The sequence below is a fragment of the Andrena cerasifolii genome, chromosome 1 (assembly GCF_050908995.1).
Source record: "Andrena cerasifolii isolate SP2316 chromosome 1, iyAndCera1_principal, whole genome shotgun sequence".
NCBI classification, from domain to species: Eukaryota; Metazoa; Arthropoda; class Insecta; order Hymenoptera; family Andrenidae; genus Andrena; species Andrena cerasifolii.
Window position 1 is genome coordinate 7,123,377 of NC_135118.1, and position 22,814 is coordinate 7,146,190.

Genomic DNA, 22,814 nt, shown 5'->3' on the forward strand with positions numbered 1-22,814 from the left:
TCGATTTTACATAATTCCGAAATATAAACTGGTATATCTTCAGTTTCAATGCAGATATGGCTTTGTTAATTAATATACGTATAGATAAACTATTTCTGTGCCACTTAGCAGCAATAACTCAATTTAAGGGGGTATTCTGGTCTAGCGCGCGAGTTTCGTGACCATTTTTCAGAATTTTTTCTGGGCAATCAAAGTAAGCGTATGCGGTACACAAAGTTTTTTCTTAAAATCTTAATCGTCCTTTTAACTATATTTACAATTTTTTTTTGTAGTGGAAAAATTAGTAGGCATGTCTGTACAAAGACATGAAGATTGTGCGTTTTGCCATGATGCTGCAAAATATCTCAAGAATAGTGCATACGATGTCAATGCCCTTTTGCACAGATATTTCGAAATGATGTCATTCTTGTCTGAATCAAAATTATAAAAACATCTGCAAAATTGTTTTCCTAATTAACAAATTAATATCACAATTGAAGGGGAAGAAACGGACTTTTCTGTTCAACATGGCGCCATTTTGTGAAAAATTAATTTCAATGAATAATCTCGATCCAGACGATAGCCATATTCTTACTGAATAAAAATATTATTAATATAGTTAAACGAACGATTAAGATTTTAAGACAAAAATTTGTGTACTACACTTACTTTGATTGCCTATAAAAAATTCTGAAAAATGGTCATGAAACTCGCGCGCTGGACCAGAAAACCCTTAAGGGAATATTTTAACCCACTTTAACTCCTTTTAACTATTTTAACCCATTTATCCATTTTAACCTATTCCTTAATTAAACCGAAAGCCCTTAAATATAGTAGGTACCAAGGTAGATACGCGAGCTGGGTCCCCATGATCTTGTACCAACCGAGAACCACATCGACCCGCTTGTGCCGCTCAACGATATCGCTTAACACCCCACTTGGATGTGTCGAAACAGAAAATTGAAAAGTGGATGGTGTCCTCGATGTCTATATAATCTAATTCCTCTTTCGTCCTACCTCCTAACATCCCCGCAGCTGAGGCAAGACCTGCTAGATAAAGCCTCACCGATGAGTCCACTATCAAGCCCAAGGACGAAACGCACACTTCTTTCCTCTTTTCCTTTTCAGTCCCACCTTCAACCCTGTACACCACCTACTCTCCTTCCTCCTCAACAGTACTGTTCAATATCCCTGTACCCACATCCCTAGTATCCGTCCCACCCACTCACATAGACGCAGACTTACCTTTTTGTCCTCCGTCTTGGTGCCGCGGGCGGCTGTCTTGGAGAAGAGGCTGTCCTGATCACTGGCGCCGCTGGAAACGGCAGGTCCGCGTCCTGTTCCATCCTGGTTGAGCAGGGGCACCGTGCCGAGTTCCGGCACCGCATAATCGTACGATGTGTCAACTGCACCGTTCGCGTACACCGCTGCGGATGATATAGCAAAGGAGGATTGGGCGCAGCACCGGGCGGGGGGCGGTGTATTGATTGCGGTCAGGCGAATGCTTTGTTGTTCGCTGCACACGCACGTGTACCGGCGAAACGGCGTACTCGTAGCGAGCGTTTAATGTCTCCGCCCCGTATAAGTGCGGGTGCGGGCGCGGGCGCGCTCGCCGGCTCTTGTACGCGCGCCGAGTGTTCGTGTAAAACAACGCGGTCGCGAGTGTGTTCGAGCACCGCGTACCTGAGTGATTGATGTTGGCGCCCTTGTTGTTCAGCATCATGTCTTTCATCTCCATAACGACGGTGCTGTAGCTGTAGTACGGAGCGTACTTCAGCGCCTGGTACGGTTCCTGATAGTCGTCGAGCTTCACGATGTCCAGAAGACGGTTGCCCAGGTCCCGTGGCAACGTCGGCAGTGAGCCGCCGGCGTACCTTGTAACAGAAGGAAGAAACCACTGACTTCACCACGGTCACACTCCCGGGGGGGATTCTGTCTCGCCGTTAATACGTCCTGAGCTTCCGCGGAAAGACACGCGAATGACAGAATTCCTAGGGGCGCAAAAATCTTCCGTATCTTCCTTTGGAGTCGGGGAGTGTAAAAAAAACACCCTTAACTAACGGAGAGCTACGCGCCAGTGTGTAGGGGGAAAGAAATCGGTATAGTCGAGAGTCTGAATTTTTGGCTGGACGACTGTTCTGCCAGTGGAGCAAATCTAGAGTTCTACGAAACTTGTGGACTCCTCCTAATTCAGCCCCGGGGTTTATTAAAAATACAGCACGTGCTGAAGAGAAGTACGCGGAGGAAGGAAGAGCCTAAAGCGTCTTTTGTAACGAACGAGGTGTATCGTTTTTCGAGGGGGTACTTTTTGCTCTGCGAGTTTCATCGTTCAGCTCAAGTGCACGTCAGATATTCGTCAAAGGGTGGTGAAACGTTTCGCGTGCGCGTGTACTCGAAATACCCGGCGCGCGTCCTCTTTGGGGACGTTCTCTTTGCCGAAACGGCAATACCAGATTGCACAAAGCGACGCCAAGGTTGAACATCAATGTTGAAACGTGCGGGTCACGGCCGAGTTAGGACAGAATCGAGGATCTCGTCTGGAGACATTCGTGCTGTACAAACTCGATATATTGCCCGAGGATGTCCGTTATTGGACGTTATTGGACATCCACTAACGAGCACGCCGGATGGAAAGTTTATTGGAAGGTGGCTTCCGTCGACGTGGACCTTCGTGAATGCTTGGAAAGTTGCAGAGCGGTGTCACGTGGTATCGGATTATTAGTAAGTTTTCATAACTGAGAGGGATCGCTATACCTACCTATGGTTTATACAATATTATAACGATTTTCGCGGATATATATTAACGAACGTCTTCTGCATATTGAGGAGAGGTTTTTCGGTGTCTGCCTCCGATTGCTTTGATTTTTGGATATCTTTTAGAGGACCGAGAAATAAGAAATACGTGTCTCTTTATGTTGGCCCGTTTATACGTTTAGGGGGTGGCACCACCTCTCAAACTTCATAAGACGAAATACAAAAGTGACGGGCGACAAGAAAATCATCTATACAGCAAGTTATGGCGCAAATGGAATTTATATAAAGTATTATTCAACACAATGTTATAATATCCTTTAAACTAACAATAGAAACTATTATGTCTCTTGTTATGAACTTCGAGGGGTGGTTTTACTCCCTAAATATGCAAACGGAGCCATTATAAAGAAATACGTATATTTTATTTTTTGATCCTCTAAATCATATAAAATAACGAAAGTAATCGGAGGCGGACATTTAAAAACTTCTCCTTCTAGGTCTGATTTGGAAAGTTTGTTCCTCTTACAAAGATTTAGCGAGAAATTATTGGCAACTAAGTAGGTAATGTAATTTTTGCAATATTATAAAATGAGTCAATTTAAGTTGAGGAATAGCAGACTGTATTCTACTGTTAATAATATCGTGCTTCGGCGTCCATTTTATGCCGACGCGTCGCAAACATTGTTTCGTCGGCGCCTAAGCAAGGCCTTGAAATCGGTAAACCGGGATGTTTGGGTAAGGTAGAGGCGACACCGTAGGCCTATCTCGAAAGCCAATATTATTAGTATTAATATTTACTATAACAGCGAAAGCCGCAAATCCTTTGTGCCCACATCGTTTCCTTTCGTCGCGACGCTACTATCGTAATGCAACGTGTTCGCTGAATTCCAAATATTTGGGGAAAATATTTCGAACTACGGCTAATACCGTTGAATAAAATGTTTCTGAAATCCCCCACTCGCCGGGCACTGAGAATTAATTCAAAGTAGAATTCCACTTCCTTCTGTGTATATACAAGTTACTTTAGATCAGAGTTGGGCATTAATTAAATAAAAAAAAATTTAAATGACGGATCAAATAATAGTTACTTTAACTTTAGATTATTTGACGAATAAAGTTATTTTTTTATACGACGAATAAAGTTATTTTTTTATTCCACGAATAAAGTTAATTTTTATATTCCACGAATAAAGTTAATTTTTTTATTCTTAGTGTGTTTCAACTTCACAGTTGAATAAATTTTTCAGCTTCAACTTCAACCTCAACCTCAACCTCAACCTCAACCTCAACCTCAACTTCAACTTTAACTTTAACTTTAACTTTTCAACTTTAACTTTAACTTTAACTTTAACTTTAACTTTAACTTTAACTTTAACTTTTCAACTTTAACTTTAACTTTAACTTTAACTTTAACTTTAACTTTAACTTTAACTTTAACTTTAACTTTAACTTTAACTTTAACTTTAACTTTAACTTTAACTTTAACTTCAACTATAACTGTAACTTTATTCGACGTCAAATAATTTTCTGGCGCGTCTATTCGCCAAATAAAGTTAAGCTGGATCAACTGTTTCGACACATGACGATTCATTTTTTTTAACTTTTATTCGTTATTCGAAATTTATTTAAATAAAAATATTGCCCATCTCTGTTTTAGCTGTATTCGGTATTTAATACATAGCTAAATCGATTTAGAATTCACTCAGCTTCTTTGCGAACGTAATCTACTAAAGAATCTCAGTCATAAGAATACCTTTCGTCGTCCTCCAAGGTGTACGCCATCAACGCAGCCCCCTTCTCGACGGTGGCGCAAGTAGAGCCCAGATGAGAGGGCGCCTTGCCAGTCATGGGGCTGGCGAAGCACTTCCGTTGCCTGTGCCTCGAGATGATCAGAAAGATCGCCACGGCTAGCAGAAGGATCACCGCGGTTAGCACGCCGATCACGACCGCCATGTACGTCGGATCGTCGTGTTTCGCCGTCGAGACCGGAAGCTCACCCTCCGCGGCGCCGTTCTTCTCCACGAAGACATCGCTCTGAATAGGTGACTCGGTTGTCGGTGCTTCCTCTGGCGTGAAGTTACCGTGAGCCACGTCTGTGAAATAGAAACGCGGACATTTCCTCTTTTTCCCTTTTTTAAAATCCCATCATTCGGCGCTCCGAGGACTGCGGGGGAGGATTGCACGAGCTCGTTTCTATTTTGTTCGATACGACCGTGCAAATCGCTCGAAACCGGGTCACTGAAAATATCGCGACGGGCCAACGACTCGTGTCGATATTTTCCATTTTTTTTTCCCTCGCTTTATTGCGTCTTCGATATTAAAGCAAAACGCTCCCGAGAGAACCGCCGAATAGTTTTTTTTTCCCCCGCGGGGTCACACCATGCGTAAGCGTGGCTGAAGATCGCTGTTGCGGCGGACATTTGGGGTGGAAAAAATATTAACGCACGAGCCACTGAGTAGACGCGGAATCATTAAGCGGAAAGAAGGTGCTCGAGCGAGCGCATGTAGAGCGCATAATCAGCCTATATGCGTTCCGATGGGGAAAAAAGCGCGCGCCGTTTCACGGAATTTTCCATTTGCTTGATTGAAAGGCCGCTGAGCGATTCGGTTGTCTAATTACGGCCGCGCTCCTCGGATTCTACCGGACGGGCTCTACTCCGTCGAGATGGAATTTTTAATAATTTCCTGGTTACTCTGGAGCCGGCGAAACGGCGCGGCGCGGCGACTCGCTTTCGAGAGGAAACAAAAAAACCGGCAAGAGTTTGGGGCAAAAATATTCCGGCTACGTTTTTCTCCTCCTGCCCCGGGGGGGGGGGGGGGGGGCTGCGACAGAATCGCATTTCGCGCTGTCACGAACAATTAAACCCAGCACGCGGCTCTTGAACGAATTTTCTCGACACGAGGAGTGACATGCTCGAGCGACGCACGTGTTTCTCGCGGATTCGCTTACACCCCTTTTATCTCGCTAGCACGTCGCACGAATAAATTCACGCGCCAAGCGGAGACGCTAACGCGTCTTGAGATTGGTCTTCGCTCGGCGCGATCCTTCAACTTGAACTCTCGTTGAGGAAAGAAAGAAAGTTTGGGATCACTCTGTGGCACCAAGAACTTCCCCGTTTACTCTATCACAGCTAAGTATATATTTGCAATAGAGCAGCGACGCACTCGGGATTTAATCTCGGGGAGTTATATTCAATAAAATTCATTAACTAATTATAAAAATTACTTAAAGAATAAAATCGGGTTTCCTTTTCTTTCTACAAAGCTCATGAATTACTTGAGTCCTGGTTACATTAACCTCCTTTTTCCTTTTTCTTTGGGGGGCCCCAGGGTCCCTTGGCCCGCTCTGGGTGCGTCACTGCAATTGAGAAGGAACGTCTCTCCTGTATTTCTGAATCCTTGTCATTCGCTCCTGATAAGCAAAGCGCAAACAATGGCAGCGAATCTAATTAATTCTGTGTAACGAGAGACATGGTCCATTTAACAGGTTAATTAGAAAACGGGAAGCTGAAAATTAAAAATTCCCTTCCCCTCTCATCCCGCAGCATACGGAAGATCAGTCCCGTCACTGCGGTGTCTGTTCCGTTAAATAAAATCTGCCTGTAGGTTCCAGCGACGTGGTCGACGGAGAGCAATAAAACGGGAGATGGCCCGCAAAAAGAAGGTCAAGAGAGAATAGGGGAATCGTAAGAGCCGCGCGAGTCTGTCGAGCTTCACCCGATGAAACCTCCCGGCACACGACTCGCGGAGCTGCTCCATGCGCTGCGGTATTCCGTGGATTCCCGGCAGGATTATTCCAGACGAAACAAAGCTGTCGCCCCGTTTGATATCGGCCTTTACATGGACTTGGCAAGCGTGCCGTACCCTCCCTGTCGCCTCTGACAAACCGTCTACCGCCCCTGTATCCCGTATGAAATCTGATATTAAACATTCTTTGCGCGGGACGGGCGGGGGGCGAACTGTGAAAGGGGTTTTGTTTCGGGCAGGGCTGCGGCGTCAGGTGCACCTACGGCTCTGTCGAGCAGTCGCAGCCGCGAGCTCGTTGGCAATTTAACGAAAATGAGTTTCGATACAACCAGAGGGGTTGCAGGTGTCGGTGACGAGGACCGAGCCAGGCGAAGCACGGGCTTCCTCGTTCCTGCGTCCTCCGCTAGAGAAGAAGCGGACCACTGTGCATCAGCAAGCGTGATTCCTGTTCTGAAGGCGGCTTTTGTGGCGGTACCATTTGCGCCTGTCGTCACAGGACTTCCCAGCGGTCTCCAGCTTCGTGAGTTCTGATTTAAATAGCCACGGATTCCTTCACAGACGTTTAGGGCACGAGTCGTTAAGGGGGTATACCCGTTTGAACCCTCGGAAAATGTATACATTTTGTGGATTTTTTTACTAGTCAACGGTTTGATGCAGATTTCCCGTTTTTTAACTATGTTTACATAGTATTATGAACTACTTATAAAAAAAGTTTCAGTTAAAAAACTATTGTTTTTCGGAAGTTACGGATACATGTCCGAAAGTCTCTCGATTTTAGACGGCTAAACGGTGGCCCTAAAAACTCGCGCTACGTTCAACCAATTTACTTCCAATTTTGCATGCAGAATCATAATAAGATTCCGCATCGTCCAACGAAGGCTTTTTTTATTTCGATTCCCCGTTTATTATTTATAAAGGAAAAAGGTGGATTTTTCTCTTAGAAAAATTTAACTTTACCTTTGATCTCTCACCATTTCTTTATTTTTCAAAATTTTCAAAATCGCCTTCGTTGGACGATGTGGAATCTTATTATGATTCTGCATGCAAAATTTGAAGTAAATTGGTTGAACGTAGCGCGTGTTTTTAGGGCCACCGTTTAGCCGTCTAAAATCGAGAGACTTTCGGACATGTATCCGTAACTTCCGAAAAACAATAGTTTTTTAACTGAAATTTTTTTTATAAGTAGTTCATAATACTATGTAAACATAGTTAAAAAACGGGAAATCTGCATCAAACCGTTGACTTGTAAAAAAATCCACAAAATGTATACATTTTCCGAGGGTTCAAACGGGTATACCCCCTTAAGTAGTTTTATAATTCAGAAGATAGAAGGTGGAGGAACTGTTGATAACATGGTCCACGTGCTCTTTAGCGATTTAATGAAAATGGGAATGGACCAATTGTGACTAATTGTCTGTTTTGGATGAAGCACCTGTCGGGTAATTCTCGATTCTGTCGCGAAGATGGCTCTCAAGGAGCGTTCACCCATGTCGATTGACACTTGTGGCAACGGACGCGATTCAAATTAAAACGTCTCGCGTATGGCGTGCTAATCAACGCGTTAAACAATGTTTCCGTTCGCACGGCACAATTAAACTCTTGTCACGGTCACGCGTGCAAACGACTCTGAGTGTCATAGCCGGGATTGAGTTCCCAATTAAATTCTTTATACAGCCGCGCTCGTTACACACGGGCGTGCTTGTATTGATCGAGCGATTTTTTTTTTCCTTATGTGAAAAAGCGCGGAATAAACGTGCCCGGCGCCCATGTTGCACGCTGAGTGGACTCCAGTGAACACACTGCCAGTCCACTACTCGATCAGGTCCGCGGACAGTTCGGGAGAATGGACCGCGCTACTCTGACAAAAGAAATACATATTTCATGTAGGAATACAATAGCGGATTGACCTGTTTTATAGAACGGCTTCAACCTAAGTAAGAAAGTTTCGGTGATGTTTGATGCCTTAAGACTCCGATTTGGACGAAGCGGTGGACTTTGTCATACACGAATTGAGCAGCTTGCAGCGAGAGGGGTGCAGCTCCATCTTTATCAATTTCGAGTGAATTAGAAATAATTGTTTATGAAATTATTGCTTCGACTAATTTTAATATTACATTAATGTTAATATTTTAGAATAATTTTTGCCAAAAATAGAAAAAAAAACTTATCAACCCAATAACTACTATTTATTATGTGAAAATATATATTTATCAATAATTAGTGTTCTCTTTTTATTGATATTAATATCTTTATTCATTTGCGATAGATCGCTCATTTTTGTTTTCGTATATTACACGTCGTAACTCAAAGACTGTAAAGAATGGAGGTGCACCCCTGCGAGGTCCTCAATTATTCTGTCCAGAGTATCGATGAAAGCGTGGAACTACAAAAGAGAAAAGTAAACGAAGCAGAAGATACCGAAATTCTTAACCAGTGGTATTATTCCTCATCGAACCTTTCCGGTAACCCCACTATGTTCCCGAAACGCAGGTTAACGTCCGCGATTGAAGGAACTTCCATCAGGGGCCAGCGCGATTTAGCTCGGCGAGAACGAAAGGGATCGCGCGTCCGTGCACACCTCGAAATAGAATTCGAGAGTCCGCCGTATATTACTGCAGCACCGACTAAATATTTTCCAAAGTGGCTGCCCGCCTCGCGATACCGAATTCCCGTTTAATTATAGCGTATCCCCCCGGCAGGCCTCGCGATTATTTCGCCATCAAAACAATAACAGAGTCGCTCTCCCGTGGCTGCATGCGCCCGCCGTCGTACAGTGGTGGGCCAGATTTACGATCGGATCAGGATGCAGCGCGATTGCGACAAGGGTGGGCCATAACTTACGTAGGTGGATCTTCCGCGTATAAATCATCGCGCGCACAGAGAGATGCAACGGGATGCCTTTCCTCGGGCAGGAATGAAAATAAAATCAATAAAAGAAACGGGGCAACGGAAAGCAGTTCGGTAAGAAGTCTCGTTTCATTCGTCCCCGCGGTTTCCTCCGCCGGTTTTGTAACCCTCTTTGCCTCCCTCTCCCTCTGTTCTTCAAGGCGCTCCGTCGCTTCTCCTCCAGCGTTAACCGCGACGAGGACAGCCAGATGCGCGAGGGCGGTGCACATGCAGCTGACGCTCGACGTCAAATGCAACTAATGCGCTCCTTGATCTCGGTGGCTCGGCGCGCCCGCGCGCCGAGGCACGAGAGGTGGCGAGGAAAAAGTGGCTGGGCAATTTTAAAACGCTTTGATTTACCGCTCGGAACGGAAATGGAGCCGCGAAGTTCGTTTCTGCCGCGACCCCGTTTCCAACCGTGCAAGCTTAATCGAACGGCCACCATTGTGAACCCAGCACCGTGGAATTGTCTGGCGAAAGGGATGCTTCCGGTGCTTCAAGCACGTCAGATGTCGCCGCCAATCGTTCCCTTAATACGTCCGCCCTCGTTTTACCTTTATTTAGTCCCCGTTATCGCGGCCATTGTCGAGCAAAACGCTCGCCCGTTCCCTCGTCGGTGCTTATCGCCCGAGCTTCGCGGTTTCAATAGCGACCGCGCGATCATTGCCGGTAGAATGTATCGGAACCGCGGAATACTAATTACGATAGGTACTCCTGGGCGTTTAATATTAACTGGGTATCAAGCGTGGATGTTTCTCTTTCACGTGTCCAGGGCATTGACTAATCGATTATTTCTTTCCAGCATTGCGAAAGCTCGAGTGGCTTGATTTCAATCGCAAGGGTTTCCCATTCGAAACATTGCGGGGTACAAGAATTCACATTCTACTGGCCCGCGAAGAGTTCTACAAATTTTTCAGTCTTAATAAGTGACTGCTTAATAAGTAACTAATAAAACTCTCAGGACCTGGATTACGAGGCGGGGAAGGCCGCGATAAATTTCCCCCCTTATTTGCAAGCTTTTTCATTCGCGCACCCGCGATTTAATCTCGCCGAGCAGCGGCACCGTAATGGTATTATTAACGAGATAAGTTTAGGTAAATTTTTCGGCGGCCCTTTCCGTTCCTCTTTGTCAATTAATAATGGAGTATCCGGCGTGGAATCTTGGGGCCAGACGCCGGGGGGCGGTATCGCGAGGATGGCTGGCGCAGCGCCGCCTGACGCGAGGTAAAGTGCTCGCGATATATCAGCGGAGGGACACGATATTTTGAATATTTAAGGAACAGAATGGGATGAGCGATCCTACGGCGGTGAATCATTTTTACGACAGCCACGGTGTAACCGTGGAGGCGGAGGGGAGAAGGGGCCATCCACCTGGGCAAGCAGATCCGCGCCCGGCTTCTCGTATTTCCCTGTCCAATTATGTCTACTCGCCGAGGAGAACAAGAAGGAACAGCGAAATCCCTGCAGGACCTTCCGCGAGCAACGGATAGAGGCTGAAAGAATCGGACCTACCGGGTGCATCCATTATTTTTTTCCCTCCGCCTGCTCTTCCTCTTCTCTCTGCCAGACGTGCTTACCGAGCTGCAGATCGAACCATTGTCTTCAAAGAAATTGCGAGGAAACAAACGGCTGGAACTGTCGATAAACTTTTTAACGAATCCCTTTAGCCGTCGACGGGGGCTGCTTCGAGCACTGCCGAGCTCCGAAGGGCACGTTCTCGCCTTGACATTCTTATCGAGACGCCTCGAGACGTCCTTTCGCGTGCCACTTCTCGATCTTCAGGATTAATTCTCCTGTGAAATCGGTGGCGGCTAGGCCAAGTTCAACATGTACTTACACATCTTTTGCTTTCGATGCGCAGAAATGTACGTAAGGTGAAAGGGGGAGAGACGCCATAGGAGGAGAGACGCCACACCTTCGCGAGCTCAGTATTTAGGAAAGAGACGCCTATATTTCTCACTGTGCTTAACTACTCATAGACGGCAGCAGTGAAATTGTCAGTGCCTGTTCGGCTGCGCTCGAGGGCGACGTATTTATGAAGGGAAGATTTATGTAGTGCGTAATTTGTTTGAGGAAAGTTTTGTGTGAATGCGGTTTCAGTGAATGTTGAACAAAAGACAAAGCCACAGCAAGGTAAGAAGTGGTTTTAATATGTTGTTTTCTTTGTTCTTAGCCCATTTAAAGTATATTTTGCTATCTCGGTTAATACCTAAGTATTTTTTAGCTGTATGGCGCCTGTCCCACACCATGTGGGAGAGATGGCTCTTTGCGGACTTATATTTTTTATTATCCACTTTTCTTATTTTTCTGACGAAAGACAAAATCATTGTGATTACACTATATAATATTAGTGTACCGTTCAAATAACAAAGAAATGATTTAATTATATTGCATTTTTTTTAATTTATTACTCCTTTATACAAAAAGTATGGCGTCTCTCCCGCTTTTACCCTATTTGAACTTGTAACCAGTGATCAATTGCCATCAGCGATCAGCCTTCTTATTTCGTAGACAAGAATTATGTTTCGCGAACATCAGTCACAGAGCGGTCGCGTTTGTGGGGTGTGTCGTCGGACCGGGTCATTTTTCTTCGTTGATATTATTTCCTGCTCCTGCACCCCTTTGTCTAGCTCTCCTCTCCGTTCGAGATAAATGAGCGGAGGCTGGATCAACGAGCATGAATTTCACGCAGAGCACGCGAATGAGATCCGTATGAAATTATCTGTCTAGAGGGGAGGGCCGATTCGGCGAAGGGCTTGGAGAAAGGGTTTGCTGCTGGTTCCAAAGGGGTGGCGAAGTTGTTGAAATAAAGTAGTCGGGCTGACGCGTCATTAGCAACAGCCCGCTGCGAAAGCTCCTGTTTCGAGGCTCACAAAGACCCCATCGCCCCTTTCAGTCAACTTCCCCCCCTCTCTCTCTCTCTCGCATTAATCGACGAATCCTTTCGAAATTCGTTTCGCCGCGGCAGTGATTTGTTCACCTGCGCGGAGGAACAGTTTCGACAGGCTTCCATTGAGCAACGACACGAAAGGATGAAACCCGAATACGGGGGGTCCTCCTGTAGCCTTCGCTTCCCAGATCATTCACTTTCGCCCGGCAAATCCTAATAATTAATCCTTTATTAGTTCGTGCCGAGGGGGTGCGATTCCACTTAGCGGAGGTTGCTTCGTCCCCCAAATTCAATGGCTCTTTCACAATTTCGCCGAGAGTAAAAGTAACGCATCACTCCCTAAAGGTGCAAATCCAGGACGAGGCAAAAACAATTATTTAATTGAGCCGTTTATTTTGAAAATGGCCTAACTCCATTTTTCAATTTTTTTCCGGTTACCATGGTTACATGTACAACTTTATGTTATTTAGCAGTAAAGCATTTCAGGTTGCTTATAATCCGAGCAAATACGATAATTCTTGACACATAAGTTTTCAGAGTTAGTTCAATAATCGAACCGTGTAGTGTGAAAGTGGCCTAACTCCATTTATACTTAAATCAAGATATTTACTATTGATAATGTTAGAAAGCAGTGATGAAGGTAATTTTAATTAATTAGTATTTACAAGTTGACCTCAGTTTTTGGACAATTGCGTTAGTTGAATAACCACTACATTTAATTAATATAAAACTTAAAATTTAATATTAAATTTTAGAAATTATTTCACCCATGGGGAAGAACAGAACAAGACTATTTAGTTCAGATAGTGAAGAAGAAATAGTAACTAATGATTTAAAAAAAAATCGAAAACGAAACAGAATTATAGAACAATACTCGTCTTCAGGGGATGAAGATACGATTAACAATGGAGAAGAGATTGATGAATCATACATCCAAAAAGTGCGAAAGATTAAACGGAATTCAGGAAAAAGATATTGTACTCAAACCGGAAATATTGTACCTGAAAAAAATTTCGAAAACAAAGATTGCCGTTGTCGGAATGCTTGCACAAAAAATTACGATGAAGAAGAAAGAAATAATATTTTGAGAAGTTTTGGGGTTTGGGAGATTTTAACAAAATCAATTTGAAGCATCTTAAATTATGTTGAATGGACTTGGGCACCTTCAAATTTTATAATGAATCTGGTTGTTAATTTTGGAAATGGCCTAACTCCATTCTTGATAAGAAAACGCATATTATTCGCTTAATAATTGCCACTATTTTAATAGGAACTATAAATTTAACATCCTTAGATACACTTAAGCAGTATGACTCATCAGTATCCTATACGTATATTTTTAAATTCATTGAAACGCAAACCCTTAAATATCTCGATTTGAAGATAAATGGACTTAGGCCACTTTCAAAATAAACGGCTCAATTATTTCTTAATTATTTTGTGATTAGTTTCACGAAATTAGACTCACGAGAATTATTTACATTTCGTCGTTGCTCAGATTTGTGTCTCGTGATAGAAACGTCTCGTGTAAAACCTCATGGTGGATTCGCACCTTAACAATTCGCACCTGAATCGATAAAGAGGCACCCGACAACATTCACGATCCAACGCATCGATCCACCGTTTTCCAGGTATTTCCTCGGCGTGGAAATAATTCCGGGTACATCTCCATGTGCATCCTTTGAGATGAAAAAAAAAAAAATACAGCGGACGGCGGAACAAGGACTGGAGAAGTTTTCATGCCCACTTTACGAGGCCGTTGTTAGCTCGACAAATCTCCCTGACAAAGAGCCCTTTGTGCTCGAATACCTTGCACAACACCGAGACGTCTTGCTATCGTCAGTCGTCTCGCGATACGTCATCCTAGGTTCACAGCTCCATGCGTTTAATTAGAGACAGAGAAAAGAAGCAGAGAGACGCGAATCGTTCGACACAATACGCGGATGACTGTCCCGCGCCATGCAGGTCAGCCCATTCTGTGCCCGAGAGCGATCCGCGCGTTCCTTTTTTCCGGGCATCAATTCTTCCGCTCCAGGAGCGTCTTTGATGCCTGTTTAGGGGTATCCTCGGTTTAAATGATAAAGCTCGGAAGTCGAGTTTCGTGACACGGTTTACGAGGGGGACTACCCCGGCTCGATTGTTCGGCGACTGGAGCACCGCTCGCGTTTAATTCCTCGGTACGGTTGACAAAGAATCTTTTTCTCCACAGTGCCCGTGGCCGCTCGCTCGGAAACGAAGAGTTCCGTCGCGTTTCGGTCTTGTTGCGCGCGGGCTTTCCACCCCGGCCAAAGGTCGTGCAGCTCTATCTCGCCACTCCTCCTCCCATTCGAGGTTTCGTACGTCATCTTCGAATTAATTGGATTTCCTTCCTGTGGCTGGACGGTCGACGCAATCGCTCGGAAGAAGCGAACTAATTCGCCCGCAAGACAAAACCGAAGAGTCGATTTAACGGGCGAAGTATACAACAGCGCACCGCTCGCCTCGGACGCATTACCAAAGAAAATAAGCACTCGGTGGAGTATTAATATTCCGACGGTAAAAATCAAAGTACCCGGTCCTCTGTCTCTTTCCCATTATAAGTCCTCTTTGCTGGGGAGCGGACCCGGGCGGGGAGTCGTCCGTAAATACGGCTAAACTCGGCACAAGGAAACGATTTCCATTCGAATCGCTGGGAACTTATATTCAGTCAAGAGGATCGAGGGCACTCAGGTCGCGCGACGTTCGACGTGCCCCCCGCGATTTTATATCACCGTTGATAAAGCGCCACCCCGTGTCTAACGTTCGCGACGTCATACCTCCGCCCCGCTTTCCTCCTCCGCCCCCGTCGAGAATGCGGACAAGTTGAATTCTATTGAAACAGAACGTTACCTCGCATCGAGCCGTGGCTCTCCGCTCGCGTGGAAAGGAAATATGGAGAGTCGGCGGCAAAAGAGAGAAAAAAAGGAAAAGCAAGGGAGAAAGGGAATAATAAAACACGCGACGACCAGCGGGTTGGAGACTCGATTTGCGCTGCGACCGTCCGCGCGCGATCGATGGGCGAATCCGCTTTATTCGCGGATGCTGCGACGACTTAATCGAAATCGCTCGACTGACAGATATATAATAAGCCGTTGTCAATTACCGTGTATCAATTTATACACTCGGGGGTGCAGGGTTTATTTTTCGATGATTGACAGTCGGTAGCCGAGCTGTCAGATCGCTGGACCTGGGAGAGAGGGGTTGAAAAGTGGGGTGGCGCAGGATCGCGGTACAGACCGGCCACGTCAAATCGGAACCAAACGATCGGGATTAATACAAAAAGAAACGCATCCCCCCCCCCCCGGGCGAAGAGCCGCGAAACGATTTTGCGTCATCGGCAGAAATTACCGTGTTAATTGTAAGTTTGAATCAGATGCTTCGCCCTAGATATGGTACCTCCCTCGTCATAGGAACGCTTGAACTCGGGATAAGAACAAAATTTGCTCTCGGACAAAGACTTGCAAGATAAACTCTCCGGCGGAAATTATTAAAATTCCACATGCCAGGGACTAGTCTGCATTTCCCCTCGTATTTCCTTTCGATTACTATTTTTCCATGTCACGGAGATACACGTCTTCGCGTAGCGATTTTCATCCACGATTCCTCAAACCTATCTGTATGTTCGTTTTATCGCTCGGTGCTTTACAATCGCGATTGAAACGACTCGACAGAGATCGCGCAGTATATCATAAAAGAATCTCGCGCGCCGCATATTCGTTCTGTCTTTGAAAGGAGCCGGCGGATCCAATATTTCTCGTACGATTGGCAGTAGTTTGAATAGAATAGGTTGGTTCCGTTTGCTCACCGGAGTCGAAGGTCACCTCGCTGATCATGATCCACCTGTCCGAGAAGTGGAGCCTCAGCTTCACGTACTTGCCGACGCGATGGTGGAGCTTGATGGTGATGTTCCGCGATGACTCGAATATCTTGTCCTCCATGTAGGTGTACGTGATCGGCTCGCCCGTGTAGTATTTGCCACCGATGCTGAACAATATGTCCACTTGAGAGAACACCTGTAACACAAGGTCGAGGGGTGCGTCAGATTTTATAATCGACAAGGTAGATTTCAAAGGAAAAATCTGTAGGTGCAGCCTGGGGCGGCAAAAGTTCGGACGCGGCAAATTATCGCCGAAAGAAATTGAAAATTGTTGAAACACAGAGGCTGAGATAGCTTTAGAAATGGTACTTTTCTTTGATCCAGCAAATTAGCGATAACTGATATTTCAGTTGTCACATTGAAATAATTTTCAAATTGCCTCACCCCTTTCGACTTCAAATATTTGACGATACTTGATTCAGGCGGCAGACACTTGTTAGCGCAGGTGCGCGAAATCTCCAAAGCCGCCCCTGTCCTTTTGATTAGGAGAATCTGGGGTAAGTGGCTTGTGATTATCGCAGCCCTCTTACCTGAAGACCCCGCGCCTTTCATGCTCCCCACAACTTCTTCAATCTTAGTTGACTTTTATAGTAATCTGGAGGGTTTCGCTTCCTCCGAGGTAGTTTCAAGTAGAGTAAGAATGGCAAGGGCTCGCAGCGTGGCGAGCGAGCGTATCCGTTGTATAGCGGCTTCGACGTGGAAGAGAATAAAACGGCTCAGGTAGTAAGAAACAGATCCGGCATCTGCGTATCACGATAGAAGAGAGTAAAACAAATGCCCATTTTTATTATACACGCGGCGGGCTGGGGAGATTGATCGGGGCAGCGTTAAAACGCATCCGGGAGGCCTAAATAAAAGCTCGCGTATAGACGAAATAAAGCAGACGAAGTATGACGTTGATGGATAGAGTCGAGTCGAAAGCCCGAGCTCGCCGAAGAAGATTTAGGAACGAAGTAAGATACGGCCTCCGCGGCCGGGGAAACGAAAGTCGCGCGACTTCTGAGGATGTTATAAAAGTTTAATGCGTCCCCGAAGTTCGATAGGGTATATGATCTGATCATAAATCAGAGATATTATCCGAGGTCGCAAAAGGCTTTACTTAGCGAGGGTAGTGTATCGAGGTTGCGCCCGTATAGTCTCGCCTGGTCGTCTCGGCTTCGGCATTTTACGGTCCACGTTTCTTCGCCTTCTTTTATACACGCAGCATCCTACGAAGGACCATCACGTGCTTCGATGGAAGTTGAAAGCTGTCACCGACGTGATAAGAGTGGCGGCGCCGTGGCGTACCGCTTTGATAGAAGGCATCAAGTTGAGTTTATAACAAGAAGCATTGGCAAACACCGACGAATTTAAATTACAACAGATGCACGCGTTAGCTTGCACTTCTATGCTCCAAAATCTAATAGCGGGATCCAAAACACAGAACCAGCAGCGCGATCTGATTCAGCGACTTCCTAAAGTGGATAAAAAAGTCCCGTGCTTCTACTCCGGCGAACGCCGATCCACCGCGATCCGTTTCGCCGATCAAATACTCGACGCTTCCGCGAGTTATCAAATTATCCGACATCGCGAAAGAAAACTTCCTTTCGGTGGGCTGCGGGCCACGAAAGTCGGGAGTCGATAACGTCGTTGTCGCAACCGCGCGGCAACATCTGCAGCGGATCCATCCTCCCCGCTCGGATCGGCTCCCGAAGATCTCGTTATCGTAATTCGCGTCATGTAAATCCAATTACGAAAGATTCGTTTCAGGCCCGATGGGAGTCGGAAACGATATCCCGGTGACGGGAGAGGCGTTTATCCGATGCCATCGATGCGCCCCGTGTATACAGGGTGTGGAATTAAAAGTGTTTCGCGTTATAACAGTGGCACGGAGTGTAATAGAAATGTACAGGTTACATCAAGATCATTCGAGCTTTTCGGAACGGTGCAATTTTGATTTTAAATTGTCTAAGTTTGTGGCCCATTTCTTGACGACTGAAACGACAATGTCAAGGTAATACAGTCTGATCTTGATAACGATCAAGGTACAATTAATTATGATCTGATCGAGGATTCTGATAGAAAAATAATAAGTGAGGAGCGAGAAAGCGATTCCCTTAGAGGTGAGCTTTAAATTACGTAGGAGAGACTGGGGCTAAAAGTTCCGGGGGTAAGTGGTTCCGACGGCTCTATCTTGAAAATAAAAAGAGCGTTGTACTTTAAATTATTTTTTCCGTGTGAGTTGATCACGCCACTCTGTCGCCCACTTTAACCCTTAACTGGTATACTGTTTTTGGCAAACGTGGCTGGTACACTGGGGTCGTGGCAGACCCCAAATAAAAAAGGACACAGAAATTTGTAAAGTCGACCCTGAATCAACATCTATGAATATTTTGTTCTTAGGTAATGTGTAAAATAATAGAAACCTAGAAAGTTAAACTATTATTATAAAATTCATTAGAAAAACAGTTTACAAGCTTAGACAACCAACAATTTTGCAGCGAACTTTGCGTGCCTGGGGTCATGTGCGACCCCAAGATACCAGTTAAGGGTTAATAGCGTCCGCGACAGCGAATCGTGTGGTTGTAACTAAGGACCTATTAGTCGCGTACCAGATAAGTAAATTTTTTTCTATCACTATTTTTTGGTCTATTTCAATTATTTAACGTCGATATTATAGATTGATTCGTTCTTATGGATCAAATGACATTTAAGAACATGGTGTAATAGTGTTTATCGTTTGAATATATGTATAAGCAGAATAGTCTTTGAAATTGCTACATGTGTCGGTAGGGGCTAGTTGATACCGTGACTTGGGGCATGTCGTTACCGTAAAAGCTTGCCGCGCCGCAAATGTATAAATTGTTTCTGCTGTGCTTTAAGATGCGAACATATGAATGAAAGGCGGAAAGAGACGTTATGCGTAAAGATAAATAAAAACTGTCGGTAGAGAATTCAATATCTACCACATGATTCTATCGAGATTTATTAAAATAATACAATGTGGACAAGAGTCCACAGTAGGCTACAAGTACAAATCTCAATAAGTAGGTACCTACATACAGTTGAATGTAAGACTGATTAGTAGATTATAGTTTTTATATCAGAGATAATATTTATGGTTATTATATCGTTTTGGTTTTCTTTTAAATATAATACATTTTTGTTGGTCCGAACCTTCATAAATAAACATTATTAATAAAATTCTGTTTTATTTCATTAGAAAATTAAATATTTCATTAAAATGCAACTCTTATATCTTAGTAACGACTTGCCCCAATGCGATAACAACTTGTCCCATATAGGGGTAAGAAGTTCCGCTTCGATCAGTCACAAATAAATTACTTTCTATGGAAAACCTATTACAATATATTAAATACAAGCTTAAAATAAAAAAATATAATAAATCTAACAAGAAATTAGTCAATAGTGAAGAGAATAACTACATTATTCTCCAGTCATTTTTTATGTTTTATCGAAATCGGAACTTTTAGCCCCGGTCTCCCCTACTAAAGTTTTGGGGGCGTAGCAAATTTCTTACGTTTTCTTACAGGGGGAGAGAAAGAGACAGGTAACGTCTTACGTAATATTTTTTAACCTAATTTTCCATATGAGTAGCTTAAAACTGAGTTACTTAAATTAATTATATAAACCTACAAAAGAATTTTAATAACTGAAAAATTTCAATATAAAAAATATTAGGTAAGGAAGGGGTGGAATATAAAATCATAAAAATTCTCATACTTTTAGAGGAAGTAGGTAAGAAATCGCCAAAATTACCGTTACGTAATTTAAGGACGGCCTCTTACCAAGTCAGGCAGGCAAGTAGAAACACCCAGCGCGCGGTCAGACATAGACCAAGCGCCTAAACCAAAACTTCTCCACTATTACTTTTCCATTACCACCCCCACTGTGTATACTCATTTTAATCGGCAGAACAGACGCTACAACCTTAGATCCTCAGAAATATACGTTGACATTACAGAAAAATCTTATCTACAGCAAGCATACTTCCACCTAGAAGAAAATAAGCCCTATTATATGACCCCCTTCAAAACTAGCCAATTCTTCAGAGACTCAAGTTCCGTATGCCGTTCAGTTCCAGGCATATTAGTCCGCGACACACTTACACCCTGTATATCGCTCGGTCGCGTAGGTGGTGGGCCGTCGTAAAACTCGCTCGCTCGTCTATCCCGTTTCCTCGGCGTGTCGACGAGAGTCCTCTCGGGCAGCAGGCCATATTCAATCGAAACCCGGGGGACAAGTGTAGAGGCAAAAGCGTGCGTGCAGTGTGCACACCGGCTCGCCAGGAGTCAGATGCACGGGGGGGAGAGATAGAGAGACGGAACAGCCCCGGCTTATCCGATATAATATACCGGATGAAGCGCAATAACTGATCTGGAAGTAAATCCCTTTTTTACAGTACGGTTCAGCGGAGAGAAATGGAGCTTTCGGAGAAGCCAGGCTTTTTTCCCCCCCAGCCGGGGGAATGGTTTCGTTGCGGCAACCGTCGCTGCGGCCCCCGCGTGCAAACAGAGACTTACCCTCAAAGAGCGACGTTACTTCGTTCCACCGGGCGAGCTAACAACGGAGGCGAGCGTGTGTGTAAACGCTTTAAAACGCTTTCGCGACGGTCCCACCACCGTCGGTTACATTTCCTCCCGTCGCCGTGTCTCCCTTCGCGTCGGCTCGCTTCTGGTCTTTCGTCACCGCGCGACGCCGCGTCCGCTCGCGTTAATCGCTCGTTGGGAGCACGACGGAATGGTTAATCTGTAATATACGAGAGGCCGAAGCGGATTCCTCCCGCGTGTACAGGTCGATCCATCCACCTTAACTCGAAATAACTCGCGAAGTCATCTGTAAATCGTTATTCTCTATTTTCTAATGGAACAGTTATAAATACTGATCGTTGAATAAAAAGGTAGCGAGCCATTCAGAGTTAAGAGTTACTTCACACAGTACAACAGCAAGTTAACTAATATTTTTGCCGGAAGAACGAGGCATGATACTCGATCCAGCATCGCGGCAGTTCTCCGTTTTGTTTCCACTGCGCCTCGGAAACGCGGCAATTAGCAGGCCCGCCGTGCCGTCGCTTTAATCGGAAATACTTTGCGCGCGGGGCGCGTTAAAAAATCACGAATGGCCCAAATTGAATTCGACTCCCGGGAAAATGGAATGGCGTACGCGCGCGCCTCATTTTGGCTATTAACCGTGCGGCCATCGAGTCTTATGCATTATGCCGGATAGAGGACGCGCGTTCCCGTTCACCGGCGAGCGAACGGATCAAAGGGAGCTCGTCCATGGACGAAATTGAAATGGAGCCCGTAGGAAAGAGCATTCGTAAATAAAATTGACACGGGAGCAGCTGGAGGCGTTCGAGGACCTTTGCATCGGGGCCGGGATGCAATCACGGAAATTTATGCACTTTGACGAGTTGCAAAGGGGCGGAGGGGAGGGGGCAGGGGAGAGGAGTCGGTCCTTATACGGGGAGGAAAAGTGTTTGCACACTGTCAGGAGCGCAGCGGAAGATCTTATCGGACGCAGCGCGCTGACTTCCCCGGTTTTCATTTATTCGCTCCGGGGACGAGGAGACTCCGGCTAAGTAAATTCGTTCGCAGACGTCTCGGTCGTTACGTTTATTAAATTGCAATGTCAAACATTCCCCGAGTATACAAGCAGATCGCGGAGTGATCTTGTTACTTATGCCTGAGATGCCGTGGCCTTTTATTCGACGGAAACTTGCCGCGCGACGGGCGCTCTCTATCCACTGCGGAGCGTCACCGGCGCGAATCTTTACATAAAGGGTTTCCTTCTTCCCCTTCGAATGGATTGACCAAGCAGGGCTTAGAATATCGGTGAATAAAAAATGGGTTGTTCTTAACCCGTGAAGCGATTAAGGTTTCAGTGTAAAAATCGATTTTCTTTTATTTCATTTTTGAAATTGGAAAATTTCGCGAAGTTATAGGCACATGAGTAGCGGCGAATTATCTGATTCCTCGCTGTCAACACTGCTGTCCGACATGATTAATGGGCAAATAAATGCTTTTGTCTATCAAAATATTTCATGGCAACCCTGCTCACTCCTGTTCTGCAGAGGCGAGTGACGAGCACTGAACGCGAGCGAGCAGCGGCGCCCAAGAGAGAGTGAAAACGTAACCAGCAGTCACAGCTACCATTTACTTACACGGCTTAGCAAAGCCAGCAATTTCTTATGATTTTTATTCATATGAAAATAAGAAATTCCTCTTTTGCTAATAAGTAATTGCTTTTGAAGCAACTGATTTTGCTAATAAGGAATTGCTTCTAAGGTATTGCTTAGCTTTTATTCATCAGGGTCATTAAGCTCACGGGTGGGTAAATACGACCAGGAACCTGACCTCGTTCGTCTTTATCTTCGCAACAAGTAGTCCCACACTTGATGGAACACAAATCAATCTAACCACCGAGAAGCCTCCTTCTTAAAAGGGTCGAAAGAAATATCGTTGCTGCTTCTCAAGATCCTAAAAAACTCGGTGCAATTACGAACCCGACGATCCTCGGCTCCTTTCGCAGCCCGCCGTAGCTAATTTCGTCCCATCTCGTCTCCAACGTTTCCTTTTTATCCACGAGGGCCACGTAGCCGCCCCTTTTGGCAGCGGTATGGCGAAGCGCGCAGGACGGGCCGTTTCGTCGCCGGGGGAAGGG

At 45.1% G+C, this 22,814-nt stretch overlaps 1 protein-coding gene across 1 annotated transcript in view; it reads right to left on the reverse strand.

Moving 5' to 3' along the window:
• LOC143376470 (discoidin domain-containing receptor 2) overlaps window positions 1–22,814 on the reverse strand; it is a 165,017-nt gene that overhangs the window by 26,476 nt on the left and 115,727 nt on the right. The window contains exons 7-10 of the mRNA XM_076826870.1: window positions 16,080–16,287; window positions 4,487–4,826; window positions 1,663–1,853; window positions 1,225–1,406 (exon numbers count right to left, since the gene is read on the reverse strand). Of these exons, the coding sequence (XP_076682985.1) occupies window positions 1,225–1,406; window positions 1,663–1,853; window positions 4,487–4,826; window positions 16,080–16,287 (921 nt within the window). The remainder of the gene's footprint in view (window positions 1–1,224; window positions 1,407–1,662; window positions 1,854–4,486; window positions 4,827–16,079; window positions 16,288–22,814) is intronic.